A 20,605-nucleotide genomic window follows, 5' to 3' on the forward strand; every position below is an offset into this window, starting at 1 on the left:
GAAACCTGAAGAAAGACATTTTTTAGCATTTCTAGCGAACTGTTGTTTCAGGAAGCAGAAGTTTCTAACTGAAGAGAACCTGGAAGGAGATAAACACGAGTTGTGCTTCAATAAAAAGACAAAATAAAGAACACGAAAACACGAATAGATGAAGAAAATAAACCACCTGACGATCGTCACTCTGAGAGAGACGACTTAAATGCAGTTCGGTGAAGAAACACAGACCCACCAGATTATTAATTATTATTAATTAAACTTGTGATCAGATGTCACGTCACTGAGACAAACAGACACGAAGAACATTTGCTGAATTCACAAGAAGGTCCAAATTATGAAGAATCAGTCAGAGACAGAGTTTCACAGAGTTTATAAAGTGTCTCCAACTCAACAACTCACTAAACTGACACATTTGTTAAGGGAGTCTGGGGACAAAGAAGTAGCCTATACTGGTTACTGTTTAGTGTATCTGTAAAATGTGACATGTTTAGTCAATAGAATGTCTTCTTCCATAAATTGAGTGTAAATGAGTGAAGGTAAGGAAAGACACAACTAGACATTGTTTCACATAGTTTATAAAGTTTCTCCTAACTCAGCAACTCACTAAATTGGAAGATTTTTAAAGGGAGTCTGGGGACTTTCTCCACAGGTGTCAAAAAAGTAGCCTATTTTGTCAATAAAATGTTTCTTCTTTCATAAATTGAGTGTAAATGGTGAACTCAGTGTAAACAGTGTGTTCAAACAGACTTTAGCACTTTAGACACAGAAGCAGACAGGCTGGTACAGCCATGCTGCCACAAACTGACACTTTTTACAAGGAAACAAACAACTTACTGTTTTCATTTGTACTTTTAAAACTTTGGACAGAGCCAAGCTAGCTGTTTCCCCCTGCTGCCAGTCTTTATGCTAAGCTAGGCTAACCCCAGCCTGACCCCTGAACACACACACATTAAGATGATCAACCTCAGAAAGAAAAGTGAACATTGTATTTTCTAACTCCTCCGTAAGTTTTGTTGTTCGACTTCAGACGGCTCTGACCTCCTTCCTGCTGACCTCTGACCTCTGCAGGTTTCCTGTCATCTGCACTTCATCAGTGATTCTGTCACAGCCTGTTTCCTCTTTAACCTCCTGCTCAAGTGTTTTGAGCAACTCTGGTCACAGGTTCAAATCTCCAAACTCAAGTAGAAAGTGACAAATGAGAGTTTATGGACTATAAATATTTATGAAGACTTGTAAATAATTATTTTTTTTAATATTTACAGACAGATTAAAATATGAGAGTTCATCCTCCACAGAGCAGGAATTTAAACTTATAATATTTAGATATCATTTTGTATATTTATCTGTGAAGTTTGATGAATGTTTGTGTTGTTTGGAGCGCTGAAGGAGTTTTTATGTGTTTGTCTCCCTCTAGTGGACACTGAGAGGTGCTGCATGTACACGACGCCAGTATTCAGTAACTGTAGTTATACAGTTAATGTGTAAATAAAAATCGCAGATATCAAACACATAGAAGAACTGGTGGACCTATCAGGTGCCAAGTTGTCTCAGGCAATCTGCATTTCCTGATTCTGATTATTAAAATAACTCATAAAGTGTATTAATACACACTGTTACCGTATTTAGTGTTGAACAAACATCATAAATGCATCCGTCACATGTTGGTCTTCCAGTTTGAAGATTGTTCTACACGAAGCTCTGATTGGTCGTTTGAGAGGTCATGATAGGATAAGAGTTTTACTCACTTGTATTTGTTTGAGGAAGATCTACACCCACTGGAGACGTCCCACATTACACTAATCCACCATTATAAAGTGTTTCCAGCAGTAACTTGCTGCGTCAGCATAAAGAATCTGATTATATCACATAGACTCAGAGACCAGTCACACATTTCACTGCAAAAACACCTTTGAATACTTATTGTACCCATGTAAAGACTTTTACTTGTAATAGAGTACTTTTAGGTCATTGTGACGGTATTTCTTCCACTCCTGACTGAGACTAATCTCGAGGACACAGAGAAGATTTCTGTAGATTTCCTGCAGATGTTTAAGTTTTCGGCCTCCAACTCTTCTTCTCTGTTTTTCCTCTCCGTCAGCCTGCTCTCTTCTGGGAAACATTTCAGAAACCTCAGGAATCTCAGACCGTGTGGAAAATCCAGACCACATGTGCACCCCACACACACACACACACACACACACACACACACACACACATGAAATTGTCTCCACAGCTCATCAGATGTGCTTGATGTCAGATGTTTCTGCCAGCACACGTCGGTCCAACATCTCCTCCTGCAGACGGTGGGAGGCGATGAAGATCAGATTCACATGTGGAGAAAAGTTCAGAAACTGATCCGAGCTGCTGCTTCAGTGTCTGCAGAGAAACTCCAGTTTGAGACGTTTCAGATAAAAGTTTAACAGAGTTAATCTGAATAATGTGAACACCGTCTCAGATCAGGGTTACAGAGAGCTGTGTAGTTTGTAATTCTGTATTTTTGCGTTTAGTAAAAATGCTCCTCAAACACACTCCTGCAGAAGAGATAAATATTTTTCTTGCTGCATTTCATTCACAAATTTTGGATTGTTGAGAGTTGAGTAATAATGTTTTAATACTGTGTCATGTGCTCCCCCTGCTGGTCATAATGTGCATCTTATTTTTTTTAAATCTTCATTTTCATACCGTACCTACTTACTGCCTTGGAACTGAGACTTTCAACTCTATGTCGTGTTGCTCGCTTCATGTGGTTGGGAGGGTTTTTGAAAAAAGAAATCTTACATTTGATTAAGTAAATATTTGTTTTATCAGCAACTGACAAACAACGTTTCCCAGAAGCCTCAGACAGCTTAAACATCACAACTGGCAGAAATGAGTCCATGAGAAGATAACCTTCTGCAGGAGTTCAGTGACAGAACAGGTGAGTAAAGTAAAAAAGACGAGACGAAACATAACTTGAAGAAAACTTTAAACCATCACCTCGTCTGTGAACCTGATTTCAGCTTGTTTACACAAGTACCTTCTACTGGAGGAAACAATGTGAACTTTTGACACCTCTGCCAGGGTGTTTGAATTCAGGTCAACTCTAACTAAACTCAGCACTCACCAGAGACTCTGATTCTCTCTCATCTATTTCCCCTCTGCCCTCTGTAACGTTAACGTAACTGTATAATCCCTACTTTAACCCCAAAAGTTAAATAGTAATCTCTTAGCTCTCCTCCCGTCGGTCAACGGCTCCGGATCAGAGCACAATCTGATGTGACTCCAGGTTTTTATTCCTCCAGAAGTTCTGGATCTGCACCGACTCTCTCCTCCGGAGCTGACCATGACCCTCTGCTCCGCCCGTCAAACATCTCTCGTTTTGATAGAGTGAAAAGGGAAAAAATGACTCTGCATTTAAGAGAAGTTTAGGAAAAACTTTAAACTCAGAATCATCCAGTATGAAGGTTCCAAGAGAAACTGTGCTGGACAGCATGACACTGACAAAAACAAACAATCTGATGACACAAAAATGAGACATGTTTCGTTTCATTGTCGTATTTATTTTGTTTGAACAAATGACAATATTTGACTTCTTATAAAAACAATCCTTTGAGAAACTCGTCAGTGTGTCTGTGTGTCGGTCAGATTAATAATGTTTCAACATGAAAAGTAAAGAATCAAATTAAATCAAATATCCTCACAAATATCTGCCACCACAAACACCTGAATCCCTCCTAGGACCTGCTAAGAGTGTGTGTGTGCATGTGTGCATGTGTGTGTGTGTGTGTGTGTGCGTGTGTGCGTGCGTGTGTGTGTGTGTGTGTGTGTTACATTGTCAGGGTCTTGGGGTTGACCACCCTGCCGATGAAGAGCAGAGCCCCCGACACTTCGTCTCGGATCAGGTAGAGGAAGGGGCGGTCCACCCTATAGGTCAGGTGGCTCGGGGTCGAGGTGGCGCCGGGGTATTGGTTCCCCTCGGGCGCCGTCTCCATGACGACCTTGTGATGGACTTTAGTGAGCTTGGCGGGTGCAGCCGAGATCTTCTCCAGGTCGGTGTTGGCGAGCCACTCGGAGAGACCTGCAGGGAGGAAAGGAAGACGGAGGACAGAAAAAAGGAGCAATAGTACAAGAAGAAGAAAGAGGAGGTCGATAGATGAGATGGAGGAAGAAGAAAATAAATTACATCACTTCCTGTTTTAAAGAGGTATCAAGGTAGACAAGTGTTGCATCAAATATACTCAAGTTTGCAGATGATACTTTATTTTATTTCCAAGATTATTGAAAATGAATTGGCAAATATTTTAATTCTAAATATTTATTTAAATAAATGTCTTCTTATTTTCCTGCTTTTGTTCCTGATTTTGTTGCTGAACACAAAACTGTAATCCAAACCAAATATATGGACTATAATATATATACTATATACTATATAATCGTATGTCACTATGTTCAATGTAATGATGGCATGTTTTAAACTCTTGAGGAATGATTAACTTGTTTTTTTATAGTCTGAAGCAAAGTTTTATGTAGCTACATATCTTGTCACAGGTTATTTAGATGTTGATCTATATATATTGTGTTGCTACAGGTGGATGTTTATATTTAAATAAACATAAATAGCATTTTATTAGACACAATAACCAAGAAAATATTTAAGTGAGAAAAATGTAACTTTAATGGACAGTTTTTAACTTTTTACATTGTTTTTTTATTTTTACAAGCATGAAACACCTTCTACTCATACTTTTTATTTTTAAAGAGGCGTTTGGATCTTTATTTGCATCTGTATTTGTTGAAAATCAACCTAAAATACTGACAGTGTTTGCTGGGACTCACCCAGGTCGCTGAGCAGAGGCTGCAGGTCTGTGGAGTAGCTGAACTTCAGTGCAGGCAGCGTCAGGGACACCTGGGCAGGAAGCAGCGTCATGGAGAGGTCCTGAACGAACTCGGCGGTCAGACTCTCCTCCAGCAGCGTCATGTTGGAGGTGACATCATCCGGCAGGAAGATGAACATGCTGACGTCGTTCTGCATCTGGATCTGGGCGATCTGGAGGAGAAACGTTCATTCTTGGGAATGAAGTTTAACGTTCTGAAGACATGTTTCAAAGAAACACTCACCACGCAGCTCAAATCTGAGTCAGCACCCATCTTCACAGGGTAGTTATCCTGTTGCATCATGGGAACACGGACTGAAGCTCCACCATCCACTTGGAAGTTCTCCGTCGCTCCACTCTGACCGAAGCGAGTCACCCACTTCCCTGTTCACAGACAGAAAACTGAGTCATTACTGACGTTCATTAGTGACGTCATGACTTTTTATTCTAAATCAACATCAGTCGAAATGAGCTTTTAGTTTCTGATTCGCTTCGATAAGTTGAAGGAAGGAAGCTGACGGCGTTGGAGATGGTTGGGTTTATTTTCTTTTTCAGAGATCCTTTATTGTTTTCTTTGAGAAGGGGGTTCGCTCATGGAGGAAAAACTAAACTGAACTATATAAACTGATAACATTGCCAAAGATCCTTTATTGATTTGTTTGTGAAGAGGGTTCACTCTGGACAGATTAGAGAGACTGAACTTTGTAACAAACTGAATTTGTCTTTTGTTGCTTATTGCTGAATCACTGAAGGCTTTTATCGTTGTTTTATTTTTGCTGAATATTATTTGAACTTGTCATAAAGCCTCCAGGATAGAGTTGAGCTCTGTTGATCTTTACTAATCCAGCTGCCAGTGTGGAAAAAAATGTTTCAATCGAATCAAATCATGGAGAATTGATGTAATTGACTGTGGAATGAAAGTCCAGTTTTAATCTGAAAAGCAACATCAAACTGTCCAAAACAAACAGGCGGCACTGTGGGATTCAAACCAGCCACCAGCTTGTGAGCTTCCCTGTCAAACTGTTTTACCGCAAAGATTATAAGAAACTTGACGTACCTTTAAAGTAGGCAGCGCTCACGGTGTTCACTCCGAAGTTTCGGGGGAAGGACGAAGTCAGGAAGCTCTGAACCTTCCCGCCCGTCTGCTGAGACACCCAGCTGTTGACTTCATTCATGTCTCTGGCTACTCCCTGCAGACCTTTAGGACGAACGCCATACTGCTGCTCCACAAGCGTGAGGAAGTCCTGCTTCAGACGAAGTCCTGAGAGAAATAATAAAAATTATAACACGTTTAAGTGAAAAGAGACATGATTATACGTCTGATTATACATGATTATACGAATCCCTGATGTTTATACCCTGTGGCTAAAACCCCTCCATGAACTCACGTCGGTCCAGGTAGACGCGTGCCGCGGTGCTCAGGCCTTTGCCGGGCGCCTTGACGGCGGTCAGCAGGTCCTTCAGGGTGTTGTGGAGCTGGGGGTCCTGCAGGGTGTGGTACCTCAGAGCCCTGAACAGCTGCCTCTGAGCTTGCTCAGACCCTCCTGAGGGATGATTTAAAAAATGTAAAGTGAGTTCACATATTTCAGATTCAGGCTTCTTCAGTGCTTATTTCCTTGTTCAACGTTAAAGATGTTTTCCCTCTAAGTCTAACCTCCAGCATGTTTTTAAACTGTGCTGGATTTAGTTTGTTGTGTGTTTGTCACCCATGGAGAGCTGCGTCAGCGCCGCCGACACACTGATGGGGGACAGGAAGACGTTGGTCGTAGCGTCGCGGCTCGCCAGAGCGCGGAACAGGTTGTAGCCAAAGTCCGAGGTGGCGGCGCCCATCTTAGTCTGAGGGGTGGTGAAGAGCTCCACATGTTCCTCCTCTCCACCCGCCTCCTCGCCTCCTGTATCCGTCTGGAACAGATCAAGACAGACATGAATCCAGGAAAATTGTGTTTCTTGTATTTTGTAAAGACTAAAAGACTAGAACATTTTTGTTCTGAGGCTGCACATGAGATTTGTTGATGATGATGAGACTCATCTAAAGTTAAACCATACTCAAAACATCATGACATTTGAGCAGGTGATGTGGATACCTGAGCCTCACAGAAGCTCAGCACGACTCCAAACACCAGCAGGAAAGCTGTTTGCTTCATCCTGGAAGAGAAAAAAACAAGAGAAAGGAGTTTTATACATTTCTTACATGAGACAGACGATAGACGAAGCTTCAAGACCTCCTTTTTTCATTTAACAAAATATGCTAAATTGCTCGATGCATCTGTACTGTAAAAACCATTGTTGTCCACTTGTTTTGAACACATCCATCAGTTATGGAGTCGTGTTTGTGGCGCCTGATGAACGTAAAACCAATATTCCTTCTCTTTTTTCTCTGATTTTGGTCTCCACCACCTCCTATGTTCACCAGCTCGCCCCTAACTGTGTCTGTCTGACGGATAATCAAAGACCTTCAGCTCATTATAAAGCTCTGTTTAATGTTATTTACTTCCAGTACTTTACAGTATTTGTAACGGCCACATTTTAGTCATTAGGGTCGATACCCAGGCCTGGTGGTAACAAATATATGATTAAATGAACCTGCTATAATTGCTCCTTAAGTGACAAAGACAACCTGAGCCCGATCTCAAATGTGCGACAGAAACACGAGTCACAGTGAAAGAAAAACTTTAGAGGAACAAAAGAAGAGAAGTGGATCAAACTGCTGCTGACAGTGAAGAAACAGTCGCGTCAAGAGAGAAAAGTCGTCCTCCGTTTAAACACAATGACGACGTTCGGAGCCACATCGTCCACATTCATAACAGTGTTTTGTATAATTGCAGGGAAACGCCACATAATGAGCGTCCTGTCTCCTGCCTCTGACTTTTTCATAATTACGCTGCAGTCAAACATAATCACTGCAGGATTATGCAACATTTCCAGGGTTCAGGTCGGGACTCCAGTCTGCGGTTCAGGGAACAAAAGACCTTATAAGAAAGTTTGTTGATAAAAATCTCATGTTTAAAGTCTCTGCTGACTTTTTCTGAATTAAAACAGACCATGAACTTTAAAGTCCTGCAGGCCTGAACGTTACCGACGTTTCACTGATATGTTCATGTGACTTCACTGTATGTTAACTTCATCAACATCATCAGAGTTCTGGGACTCAACCAGCGACTGATTTCCACTCGAGGTAAATACAGCATGCATTTATTTCCTCCGCATTTTATTCAGTTCTGCAGAGAAAACTAAATTATTATTAAGATATAAAATCAGACAGGGTGAGAGAAGAGTGGAGACCTGAGCACGAGCTGTATTCACAGTCTTCACTCTGATAAACAGCCTCATCCTGCATCAGAAACAAAGCTCAAACCACCAAAGAGCTAAAAGACCGTTGGCCAAGCATCAGAGAGAAGGAAACTCTGAATGTGTCAAAAAAAGCCTAAGAAGTTTTTATGATAGCAAAAAAGTAAAAAAGAAAACCATATAAAACAGAGAGAAATGTATAAAAAAGTTAATAAAAACATCTCTGATGGAAAATTCACAGGAAAAATACTTCATCCAAATAACTTCCTGCAGTTGTTGTGTTCATTATTCATAACTGCAGTTTATCAGTTGTTCTGTGATGTTCTCACATGAATATAATATCAAATATCTATAAAATATGTCTGTAGAAAAAAAGGTCCCTGAAGGAGACAGACTGTAAACCAGTGTTTGAGGAGACTGAGCTGAGATTACACAACCAGTGGAAACCTCCCAAACTGATGACGCTGCGAGGAGCCTGGAGACAGAGCGGATCATCTCTGCAGTCTGGACTCAACACACCGAACTTTACTTTACCGACTCACCAAACAACAGTTTTCTTAAAAACTGTTTTTATATAATTATGTGACGAAACTATCATCTCATAAACACCGAGCGGCTCCACAGGAGCTCTGCAGGTCGGCTGGAGATGAAACGCTTTATATTTTCATGAAGACTTTGGAGCAGCTGCACACACACACACACACACACACACACACACACACACACACTGCTCTGAGTCCAGTTCAAACCCACACACACACACACACACACACACACACTGCTCTGAGTCCAGTTCAAACACACACACACACACACACACACACAATGTCTCTTTTGTTCCTCTGAACACATCTGGACCTGGTTGTCGTGGTTTCACAAAAAACAAGTCTGTCCTCCGAACCTCAGACCACACACACACACACACACACACACACACACACTCACACACACACACACACACACCATGCATGATGGGAAATCCAGACGGTGTCGTCCAAAAAGCTGCGAGGCTGCAGTTTCTTCCTCCTGACTCTCACTCAGATCTTCACTTTCAAACTTCCAGCAAACAATCTGAAGTCATTTAATAAAGATTACTCACTCAGGATTTCATCCTTTATTCTATTATTATTATTATTATTATTATTGTTATATTCTAATATCAACGTGTGTTGTGATGTTGTGCATTTTCTGGAAATCAAGAAAAACTAAATCAGTTGTGAATCCAGTGAATTAAACACCTGACAAACTGATCCTGTTATCTGATGTTGATTCTGTTTCTTTTACAGGATGAGAAGATCAGAGAGACAACAGCAGGACGAGGCTCTGAAATGAAATGAAGAAAAGAAAACTACAGAATAAACTGGTGATTATAGTTAAAGTCACGTTTGCTTCACTTTATTGTGCCGTCTGCTCTGAGTCTTTCATCCCAACAGCCCCTGAACGCAGCACGGTTTGGTTTGGACGCTTTCACCAGAGCCTGAAGGCAACAGAGGATTGTGGGAAATAAATCAATAAGATCTCAGTTACAGTCGCAGCTGTGAAGATTTTGTCAAACCAAACTAACTTCGGTTTGTTCGGGACCTTCAGGTGGATTTTTTCCATCATGTCAGCAACTTTCAGACGGATCAGGACATGTGGAGGCGTCACGAGGATCATTAAAGCTTCAGTTTGTACAATCTGAACTGTTTCCTCTGTGGGTCTGAACAGGTCTGATGGAGACCTGCAGAGTCCTGAACCGCTGACACAGCAGACACGCAGTCTGAATGTTTTCTCATTGGCTGATCATCAACTCTCTGATATCTCAGCAGAGACTTTCTTTTTTTTAAAGTTGAGGTCACGACCCTGAGATGATTCCAGTTAACTGGCACAGAAAGTCTTTCCAACCTGACGTGTCTTCACGAAGGACAAAGTTTGATATATTTCATAACACATTAATGTGATCTTATGTTTGTTTCATGAGATTTCAATGAAAATGTAAAGATTAAAGTTTAATTCGAGTGAACCCGAGCTGACACCGAGGACGTTGAAATCAGAACGATTATATAATCTGATCGATGGAAAATCGACTGATATGATTGTGTTTCTTGGCACAGAGACGCTGCAGAAAGTTCACGTTCATGCTTCAAGTTAAAATCTTTAACAGTCTTTGTGTCTCAGCATGAGTCTCTGTTCATCTGTAGATCTTATAAGCTTCAACTCACAGCTGACAGAACAGGTTGTTGCTCCACAATCCATTAGATTCAGAACAGAATCAGCTAAAATGTCATTTTGTGACACCTCAAACTGTAATAATGTGCAAAAGGCCTTAAACTTAAACTCTTTACTGTCACTGTGGAGGCTCACAGCCCTCATCCTCCTGTTTTATTTGGTTGTAAATGCTTTTACTCATCAGCTGCTGTGAATGTTTCTGCTCTTCAATCTTGTATTTATTCATTTTTAATCTCACATTGTTTTCACCCTGTTTGTACCTCTGAGCACACTTACCCTGGATTTTTTATTTTGTCTGTTTTGTACCTCGACACAGTAAATAGAAGGTTTTTCGAGGTTAAATAAATAAAAGTAAGAGAGCTGTGAGGGTTTTATTTTCTTAACGCCCAAAACTTTGCACGGATCTGGATCTGACTTCTCTGCAGCTTCATCAAACATGTAATTGAGCTTCATTTCAGTCTTTCTGTCTCAAACATCGTGCAGCTGAATTAACTGTTCATTAATTATCATTTAACAAACCTGCTGCGGTCACATCACAGAACAAACGTCTACATTTGTGCGTAAAAGCGCATGAAGGGCGTCCTCACCTCTCCTCTGTCCGGTCGGTCCACGTCGTTCAGTCTCCGTCCAGCTGCAGGATGAGACGAAGCTTCTCTGAGCCGAGCCTCTTGGATCAACGAGGCGCGTCCCCGCGGCTGCCAACAGAGCGCCGGGAGCGCGCACGACAGACAGACAGAAGATGAACCGGGAGCCAAAGAGGCTGCAGCGTGTTTGTCTTCACAGGATGGTGCCTGTTTATTTCCACTGAGCGGCTCAACACTAAACTAGAGGATACTTTACTGTATTTACTGACATCATATGTGAAGTTCACGGCTCACTTCAGGATCAGACAGTTCAGTATTTCGCTGGATTAAACATCTGGCTCATATTAAGTCTGAGCCAGATGTTTTATTTTGCTCTCCGTCTCATTTTCCAGCCATCAGGATTCAGACAGGTCGGATCGATTTAAAGCGTTTTTCAGAAACGTTTTTGTTGCGTTACCGACCGAAGTGAAGTGTTTATTGTTGTTTTTTTAACAACCCATCCACACCAACATGACCATATTAATATAGGCTCTGTGTTTAATAAGTTCTTTGTTCAGTCTTCTTGAATCACACGTCCATGCATTCCTAATAATAAAATAAAATAAAAAAGGGAAAAAGAGAGTTTGTCTTGTCGTGTCATTGTAGGCTTCATAATAGAAGTTATAAGTCTGTTGTGTTTCTTATGACTGAGCCTACAATTACATTTTTTTATTCCTATTTCATAATATATCAGACTGTGATCATCTGTCTGCTCATCACTGAGTCCAAGAACATTCATTTATTCGAAAAGAGCTCGGCTATTTAATTGTTCTATGGAAGTTATTTGGGTATTTTGTTGAAAGTAACTAAAAAGTAGTGTAATAAGTAATATATTACTCAACACAGACAGTGATATTGCAAAATATTGCTTAAAAATGAAGGTAACTAGTAATATGTAATATATTGCATTTTGAAAGTAACTTGGCCAACACTGTCGGTTAATCATTAATAATATAGGAAATATGTTGGACATTCTTGCATTAGAAAACTGTTCGTAGACTGAAGTAAGATTTAAAAGAACAGATCAACTAAACACTGAGTTACGAAATAACACAAAATAATGACTTCCTTTTAATTAATCATCTCTGGCTGTTCAACAGCTGGAACAACAAAATCCAAACCATGCTGAGGCTAAAATGTAATAATCTCAGCTTGTATCGGAGGTCTTTTTTAAATTGAATTTTTAAAATTACAAACTGCCTGTGTGTTAATGAAATACAATTTCTCAGACCAATAATCATATTTATCAGGACAACGACTATGAAGAACAGAAACTTGATGCATTGTTTCACTGGTTTATTTCAGTTGGGAAAAGAGCTCACGTTTCGGGAAATGTTGGATTTTTTTTTTCCTCCAAGTGAATTCAAACCAATCCAAAGTTTTAAAAAAAACTCTTTCCCACATCAGAAATACACTTTTTGTCAATGACTTTTAACATCATAGTGCACAATTTGTTGGAAAAAATATGATTTTATTTTTTAGTATGAAGCAGTCTCCTGTAAAAACTGTCTTGAAATGCATTGCCAATAAGTGTATTTTAAAGTCATTGAGCACTGTATTTTAACATTTTCATCACATAAGACACGTAAAAAGTTTGATTAAATGTAATCTATCTGCTAAACCTGTGAAGTGAGTTTACCGTGTACAAATAATCTGTTTTTAGTACTTCAAATTGATGATTCTTTCTTATAAAACTCAACAGTGATCACTGAAATCACAGTTTATTTGTATTTTTCCATGTTGAACTACATTGCCTTTTGAACAACACAACACAGTTCCTCCTCTGATGCACCTCTGAATCTACTTTTAATGGAAAAGTTTGACATTTTGGGAAATATGCTTATTCGCTTTCTTGCAGAGTTACTGACAAAGATAGATACCACTGTCATGTCTGCAATACAGATTAAACAAACAAGACATATAGTGTTAACTGCTGATCTTTAAGAGGTGCTGGAAGGCAGAACCTAGCTAGCTGTTTCCCCCCTTTCCAGTCTTAATGCTAAGCTAACGAACTGCTGGATGCAGCTTCATATTTTCCTGACAGACATGAGAGTGGTATCCATGTTCTCATCTAACTCTTGGCAACAAAGCCAACATGGTATCTCCAAAATCTGTGTTTGGTATCTCCAAACATGTCAAACTATTCCTTTGAGAAGTACGATCTGAAGCAGGTTCAGAGTCGTCTGGAGCCGGTCTCGTCTCTGTTAGTTCTTCCCGTCGCTGCCCTCCAGTCCATTTACATTTTGCAGCTGCTCCCTCTCACCAGCAGGGATGCTACATGTCTGCACACTGCTGCCGTCTGCTCCTGCCTCGCTGCACGACCTGTTGCTGTCTTCGCTATTCTCCATCACAGGCTGGTCACTCATGGTACTGTTGCCATGGGGATCATCATTGAGCATGCTGTCGTTGTCGGGGGCCGGGTTTGTGACGATGCCCATGAAGAGGGGAGCCAGAGAGGCGTCATCGACAAGGGCAAAAATAAAGGGAGAATTCACAGAGAAGAGGGAGATGGAGCGCATGGAGGTTATAACAGTGGTGGCGGACGCTTCCACGCCTTCTTCACTGAGTTCTACGGTGCTGGCGTGGCGGACGCCGGTAACCTTTAGAGGAAGGTCGGAAATCCCAGAAAGATCAGGACCTGAAAAGAGAGAGCCGAGGCCTGATAGAGAAAGAAAGGGCACAGTTACAGACTGAAGGGCTAGGTATGCAGTAATGTGTATGGCAAGAAGTCCACATGGACAGAACATGGACATGGACAACATCAAACTTCATTCTACAAGACGCTGGCAGCTGTGCAGACACAAGTATAATTTGCACTTAAGCACAAACAAGAAAGGAAAAGGTTGTTGGGAGCCTGGGCAATTTAAACATGTATTTTAATTAAACTTCAAACTTTCCCTTTTTCTTTTCGAAAGGACAGCAGACAAAGGCATTATTGATGCTTGTTAAATAACCTTGTTTTCAAAAGTAAGTCTTTACAACAGTGGTGTCAATAGATGTCTCATCAGTGGTTGATCAGGTTAAAACACTGTCCTGTTTCCAAGTACCAGCATGTCCCGGTGCATTGATGGTATTCATTTTATCATATTCAGGCTACTGAAAATTGAACACTTTTTGTGTTCTGTCCAGTTTGTTCTAGAGTCGTCAAATATGTGACAATACACAACATGACCATTGTGTTGCTTTTAAGCTGTTTGGAAGTGACATCACCACCACAATCACGGTATCTATGTTGTTTCTTGCAGACATCCGTTCTCTCTCAAGTCTTACCCATGTTAGTCAGCGCTTCCTCGAGCTCCTGGCGGTACTCTAGCTTCACCTTGGGTAAGTTGACCTGCATTGTTTTCTCCTGAGGTAGACGTCTGTAAAGGTCGGAGATGTTCAGTTTGCCAAGCACAGATGACACGTTTCCTCGGCCGGGCAAAGGCACAACAACTAAGAAGCTGGTGTTTCCTTTGAAGGCAAAACTGGCAACCTGGACGAAAAAGAACAATGCTCTTTGTATTTCATTCATTTCATGTGGAATAACTCCTAACAGATAGACAATAGGCCTCAGTTATATATGTAACCCTCCTGTTACCTGTGCATTGAGTTCTGGATCGTGCAGAAGGCGGAGAGGATACTGGGCAGACTTCATCATGTCCACCGACACTGTGTTCTGGTTGTCCAGGTAGAATGCTCCCTTAGTGGTCCCTTGGGGGTCAAATCGTGTCTGCCATTCACCTGGAAAACACAGACGGGAGCAAGAAGGAATCATTAGCAAGTCAAGAAAAAATCTTCTCTTTGACAACATAAACTTATAAGCCACCTGGATGCGAGTTCGCATTTTTAGAGTTAAGGGAGCACTCCATTATCAGCACAAAGTAAGGAGATATCAGCTCTCCTGTTTGTAATGTCCATGAGCAGGGTATTAAGGACCCGTCCTGGTCTGAATAGTGTTTGGTCTCGTGATATTAGGGCGACATGTATACTGTTTGCTGATGATGTTGTCCTTTTGTCTGGGACAATGATCTCCCATTAACAATGAGGCAGTACCAAATGAACAGTTTGATTACCGGCAGGGAACCCTTGGTGTATTCTATACCTGTTTCTCTCTCCATGTTCTGTGTCTCCCTACAAAATGGCTGTCAAATAAAGGCAAAATGCCAAAAAGCAATCCTAAAAGAAAAAGATCAATATTCCCAGTCTCCCCCTAGAAATGGTAGATTGCTCCATCCAGCTGATGGGCAGCAACTCCCTCATGTGGATGACTTCAGGAATCTTGTTCTCGAGTGGTGATTAAAAGGGTTGTAAGACTCGTAAAAAGCTTCAATAAAAGGGTCTTTGGATGCTTGGATGCTCCTATGATGCCTCCTTCTGGAGGCTCTAGATGGACAGAACAGATTTCATATCCCAATTTGCCAGGGGGAACTTATAGACCCTCTTATTCATATAAACAGATACCTGCATATGAATGCAGAATCTGTATCCCAGGGGGGATGATTGGATGTGGTCTGAGGTACATTTTTCTGAAGTGTTCTGGTTTCCGTTTATGGTCTGTTTGTAGAATAGAATTGACAAATCATGTTTGTTTTGGCTTGGTTGCATGCAGGTAAACAGTCCATGTGGAGGGCAAAAGAGGTGGAATGCATTCGCGGAAATGCAATCTTGGTACCAATAAACTTTGTCTGACAATGATTTAGCTTTATATCACCTATTCTTTATCTATTTGGATTCAAATGCACATGCGTTTAGAGTAATCTTTCAACTCCAACTCCATTCTTGCATCTTAAGTTGCTCTTTTGACTGTAAACAGAGACCAGCACACAGGAGAGGAAGTCTTGGATGGAAAGCCGTTATCCAGACATCCACAGGGTATACCAGATGCCCCAAAACATTGGCCAAGAAGAGTTATTTTTTTGCGTCACTCTGCATGTAAGTGGCACAACTATTAGCAAGACAAGTAGCCCAATGTATTCCTCAATACAGAGATAAAGCCAGCTAATTGACTGAGGAGGTAAGACAGTTGAGATTTCATTCAAATGAACTGATCTATCATCACTTTTTTTATTTTGGGCACTTAATGCCCATCTCTACTATGACTGTATATACCAATCAGCCAAAACACTGAAAGGACTGACAGGTGAAATGAAGAATATTGATCAGCTCCTCATAATGCAATGTTCTATTGGGAAACCTTGGGTCCTGACATTCAGATGGATGCCACTTGACATTCGCCACCCATCCAGACACTGTTGCAGACAAGGTACAATGCCTCGTGTAAACTCCCTGATGGCCTCTGCAGCAGGACAATGTGCCCTATGACACTGCAAAATCTGGAATGGCCTGAGGAATATGGCAAAGGGCTCATGGTTTTTGCCTGGGCACCAGATTCCCCAGGTCCCAATCAAAATGAGCATCCTTTAAGGATGCCGGAACAAGTCCGATCCATGGGGGCTCTACCATGGATTGGACTTGGCTGTGACCCGTTGAGGCTTGGACACAGGACCTTGGTCGCAGATATTTTGAGTCCTGTAGCTTGCAAGTAGGGCTTCCTTGGATTTGCCTTGTTCCGGCGCATCCCATGGATGCTCAATCAGATTGGAATCTTGGGAATATTCAGGCCAGATCAACACCTTGAGCTCTTTGTCATGTTCTCTAGGTCATTCCAGAGCAGTTTTTGGGGTGTTTGAGGGCACATCGTCCTGCTGGTGAGGGCCACTTCTATCAGGGAGTGTCTTTGGGATGTACTTAATCTGCATGATCTAGGTTTTGGTGGGTGTTGCAGGTCAAGTGGCATCCACATGAATATCAGGACCAAAGGTTTCTCAGCAGAACACTGTATCTTAATGATCATTGTGATTCACTTCTTCATTAGTCCCCTTAATGTTGTGGCTGATCGGTGTAAATCACAACACGGTGTGGCCTTTAGCGGAATGGTTCACCTTTGAAGTACACAGCGTTCATGAGCATGAGCACCACGTCATGTGGAATACTTTCCAGAAAGTTGGGGATGTGACCATTGGTGGCATTCTCCACCCATTGGTTGACCTCTTCCACAGAGACCAGAGGGACGGGCTGTGATTGGTACCTGCAGAGGAAAAAACATTTTTTTTTAGTTCAACAGCAAAGTAATCTATTAATTGCTATAGATTGTAGAAGTATATACATGCTACCATTGTGTTGTTTAAGTATCATTGCCATCAATGTTTGATAGATTCTAGTACCATTGTCATGATTGTTGATGTTTTCTCTATTCTCCTCAAACCTCCAGCCTCAGTCATTTTTGGCCATTTCCACATACTACCTGTCCAGTCTTTTCACACCATGCCTTTCCCCACATGTCCAGCAGATGCCACTAGAGACCATCACTTAACCACCTAATCCCCACAGCTGTTGCAAATTTACCAATTAGCTCCCACATAGCCAACATTCATTGCTCCTCATTGGCCAGTTTGTCAGTGCTTACCAGTCTTGAATATGCCTGCCTGTTTTACCAACATTTTGAGCTATGCAAACTCTGCAAAGAATCAACCAATTATCTGAATGGATGTTGGTCTTTAATGAAAGGAAACTGATTCAAACCAGTGTACGTATATAATGGCCTGCGTGTAGTTGATACCTGGCCAGTGACTCCTCAACAAAAGGCAACTTCACTTCAAATCCTGAGAGATAAAAGAAGAGAGAGAAAATGGAAAAGATAGATTAGACGAGTGCTACACCAAACTTTTTAAAAACCATGACCAGTTTAACACTCATCACAACACACCTGGTCTCAGGTACATGCGAGTTGCCACCTCCAATGATGTGTTTCTGAAATGAGGTAGAAGTCCTCCCAGTATGTGATGGTAACACGGCAGACTGTGGGCATGAAGGCTTTTCAGTAGCAGCTTCTCCGTCTCGTTATGAGCACCTTCAAGAAAAAAATTTAATTTGAACAAAACAGGGAAACCAACGCAATGCGAACAATCCCTTTAACATGTGGCTTTTTTGACACTTGCAGACATTTCTTGAGGCAGAGCTGCTCTCATGTTTTTCCGTTATAGTAATATGACAACAAACTAATCATCTGTAGCAATGCTAGCGTTCCCAGAAACAAAAAAATATTGAGGGTAATACATGAGGAAAGGTTGTGGATACGTCAGAATTTTTATTTTATCTTCTGCACAGCCATTTAGGACATCTTAGACTCAATGTGTCAGGTTCAGCACTACATTCAAGTTAGCCCATTAAATTTGGTGATGCTGTACAAATTTTGTAATATTGAGAGACATTAGAGAGAAACTTTGCGATCTTTAAGCTTCATTTGAAGACAACTAAATAATGAATAGTAGGTTTGATGCCGATAACTGTTTCTTCATGTTGCTTTTTGTGTGTTGATACTGCAGCTCTCCCTCACCTAGCATTAACATTTTTGTTAAAGGAAGCCCGTTTCCTCCTGGATCCTCACCGGTATGTGTGTGTTGCTGTTGTGTGTAATGTACGCTACAGGAATTTGTTTGCTTTGCAACTGAGTGTAACTTTGATTAGCACCCAGCCATAAGCTTGCTAACACCGACCATTACAAAGCCGTAAAGTTATGGACCTAGGCAGTGAGGCTGAGACTAATACGTAAATATATTCCTTCTGTAACGTGCGGTGGTGATGATTTTGGTTCAGAATCGGTTCTTCATGGTAGAAGTGATGTAACTGGGAGTTAGCATCACTTTCAGAGAACCAGAAACATGGTAAGCTGTGTTTGTTAAGCATGAAAAAACAAAATAAAACTGACTGACCTAAGGTAAGATGAGCAAGGGCAAAGGCCAGGCTGAGAGGTGATAGGACAACGTTTGGCTGCTGTGGACTAATAGGAAGATTTTCAAGGAGCTGTAAACCCAGTCGCTCTATGGCGCCCCCAATCTTCCTGCGTTCCTCAGGACTGAACATTTGCTTTCCTCCACAGCTTTGAACCTCCTCTGTCTCCTCATCGTCACTGACAGGACCAGAGTCATGAGGGGTTCCTGGACTGGGCTCCTCCTGAAAACAAGAAGACAGACAGTGTTCACTTATAAAGAGAATGATTACTAAGAAACAGCCAATAAATAATTTCCCTTTAGTCGTTAGCAAGGTAGTTTTTTAGAATAAGGTTCTTACTGTCAGTCCCAGACAGCAAAGACAAAGCAAGAAAAGAAGAAGACACAGCTTCATTTCAACCTGCCTGAAACACAAAGAGACATCATCAAAATTGCTGTAGACGATTACCATAACACATAACATGCAGCGACTTTGCTCCTCCAAAATAGTGTTGGGAGGAACGCAGGGAGGCGAGCCGTCGCATTAACATGGCTAAAGGCCTTTGCACCCAAGTGCGTTTGTTTTGTATGTATTAAATCCATCATTCGATAAAAAACATTGTGCACAGAAACCTTGCACAGAGTCCCATGTGTTAATTATTCTGTTTGCTGCGTAAATTCACAATGTGAGAGTAGATAGAGTCATCAAGCAGTGAAGATGATTTTGTGGTCCTCACTTCTTGAGAAAAGGAAAAGACAATAGCCTACTGGGTCCATCCAATCCTGAAAACAAGACAAAATCAGGCAGGGGCAAGGGGCAATGGCAGGCTTATACCAACAGTCCACATCATGTGAGTCAGACTAAATTCAGTCCAACAAAGGCTACATTTCTGCTCTTAGCATGTATGTTAGCATGGTAGCATGGTGTGTTTGTATTAATCTCACTTCAACTAAAGTTCAAATAAACCCGACAGAAATGGTCTGTATATTGGTATTAAATCTTGTCTGTTGGTGTTGCTGGAGGAAAAATCTGGGGATTAGTTATTAGGGTTCATCCTCAAGGGACTAGGAATGTCTACCAAATTTCAGGACAATCAGTCCAATTACTGCCAAAATATTTCAGTCTGGACCAAAGTGTTTGATCGACTTACTTCTTTAGAGCTGTACTTCTAATGGCAAAAGCTGCCAGGTTATTAAATTGTTGATAATGTTTTTCACTGTCATGTTATCTTTCAGCGCATCTGTCTATCTCCCTAGTAGGTTTAGAGTCAATTGAGGTTTCAGATACGGCTGCTGTGTTTACCAGTGGACTAAAGGTTACTGTTTCAGAACCTTTTTTTGGCTGAGCTGCAATACACTGAATACACAACACAGAATACACTGAACTACATGAAATATATGAGTCTATAGTACCAACACTATACGTGATCATATACACTCACATTCGCTCAAATACACAGTCTGTATCTATAGATCTGTGGTGTCACATCTTCTGTGGGTGCATGTCAAAACCCTCTTTATGCTTCATTAAGTTTGTAAGAGTATTTTAGCAGTGCTGAAACTGAACAGCAAATGTATCTCTAGACGCATTATCAAAAAAGGTGAACTCAAAGACAGTCTGAACTCACCTGACCTGTGTGTGATGAGGAGGCAGACGAGATAAAAGATGAGATGAATAAAATAAGAGTAAAGACAGATATGGTCAACCTTCTCCGGGCTGGACAGCGCAGTGGCTGGACTCAAACAGTGCTGCCCCCCTATTGGCGGGTTAATAATCAACCCGGGACGGATCATGACTATATCTTTGGTCACAACGGGATGCAAAAATATAGAGACAGAAAGTCAGATTGTTGTAAAATTCTTTGCAGTAATTTGATTTCTTTCA

The 20,605-nt window shown here is 41.2% G+C and overlaps 2 protein-coding genes across 3 annotated transcripts; both read right to left on the bottom strand.

The window, feature by feature from the left end:
* Nucleotides 1–3,515: 3,515 nt before the first annotated feature.
* serpinf1 (serpin peptidase inhibitor, clade F (alpha-2 antiplasmin, pigment epithelium derived factor), member 1) lies at nucleotides 3,516–11,004 on the bottom strand. Its single transcript, XM_073479040.1, has 8 exons — nucleotides 10,934–11,004; nucleotides 6,935–6,995; nucleotides 6,557–6,752; nucleotides 6,239–6,394; nucleotides 5,908–6,111; nucleotides 5,095–5,234; nucleotides 4,813–5,023; nucleotides 3,516–4,054 (listed from the first exon to the last, which is right to left on the bottom strand). Exons 2-8 carry the CDS (start codon nucleotides 6,992–6,994, stop codon nucleotides 3,804–3,806), a joined length of 1,218 nt encoding a protein of 405 aa, XP_073335141.1. The 5' UTR covers nucleotide 6,995; nucleotides 10,934–11,004; the 3' UTR covers nucleotides 3,516–3,803.
* A 1,246-nt stretch (nucleotides 11,005–12,250) lies between these two features.
* serpinf2a (serpin peptidase inhibitor, clade F (alpha-2 antiplasmin, pigment epithelium derived factor), member 2a) lies at nucleotides 12,251–20,522 on the bottom strand. Of its 2 annotated transcripts, none has more exons than XM_073479082.1 (9): nucleotides 20,354–20,522; nucleotides 19,082–19,145; nucleotides 18,724–18,964; nucleotides 17,718–17,861; nucleotides 17,571–17,613; nucleotides 16,894–17,039; nucleotides 14,550–14,692; nucleotides 14,240–14,444; nucleotides 12,251–13,628 (listed from the first exon to the last, which is right to left on the bottom strand). In XM_073479082.1, exons 1-9 carry the CDS (start codon nucleotides 20,512–20,514, stop codon nucleotides 13,174–13,176), a joined length of 1,602 nt encoding a protein of 533 aa, XP_073335183.1. In that variant the 5' UTR covers nucleotides 20,515–20,522; the 3' UTR covers nucleotides 12,251–13,173. The 2 variants fall into 2 exon arrangements, with proteins under 2 accessions (XP_073335183.1, XP_073335184.1); XM_073479083.1 differs by having other exon boundaries at nucleotides 20,349–20,455.
* Between the last annotated feature and the right edge of the window lie 83 nt (nucleotides 20,523–20,605).

Source organism: Pagrus major, chromosome 13, assembly GCF_040436345.1.
Source record: "Pagrus major chromosome 13, Pma_NU_1.0".
In the NCBI taxonomy this organism is placed as follows: domain Eukaryota; kingdom Metazoa; phylum Chordata; class Actinopteri; order Spariformes; family Sparidae; genus Pagrus; species Pagrus major.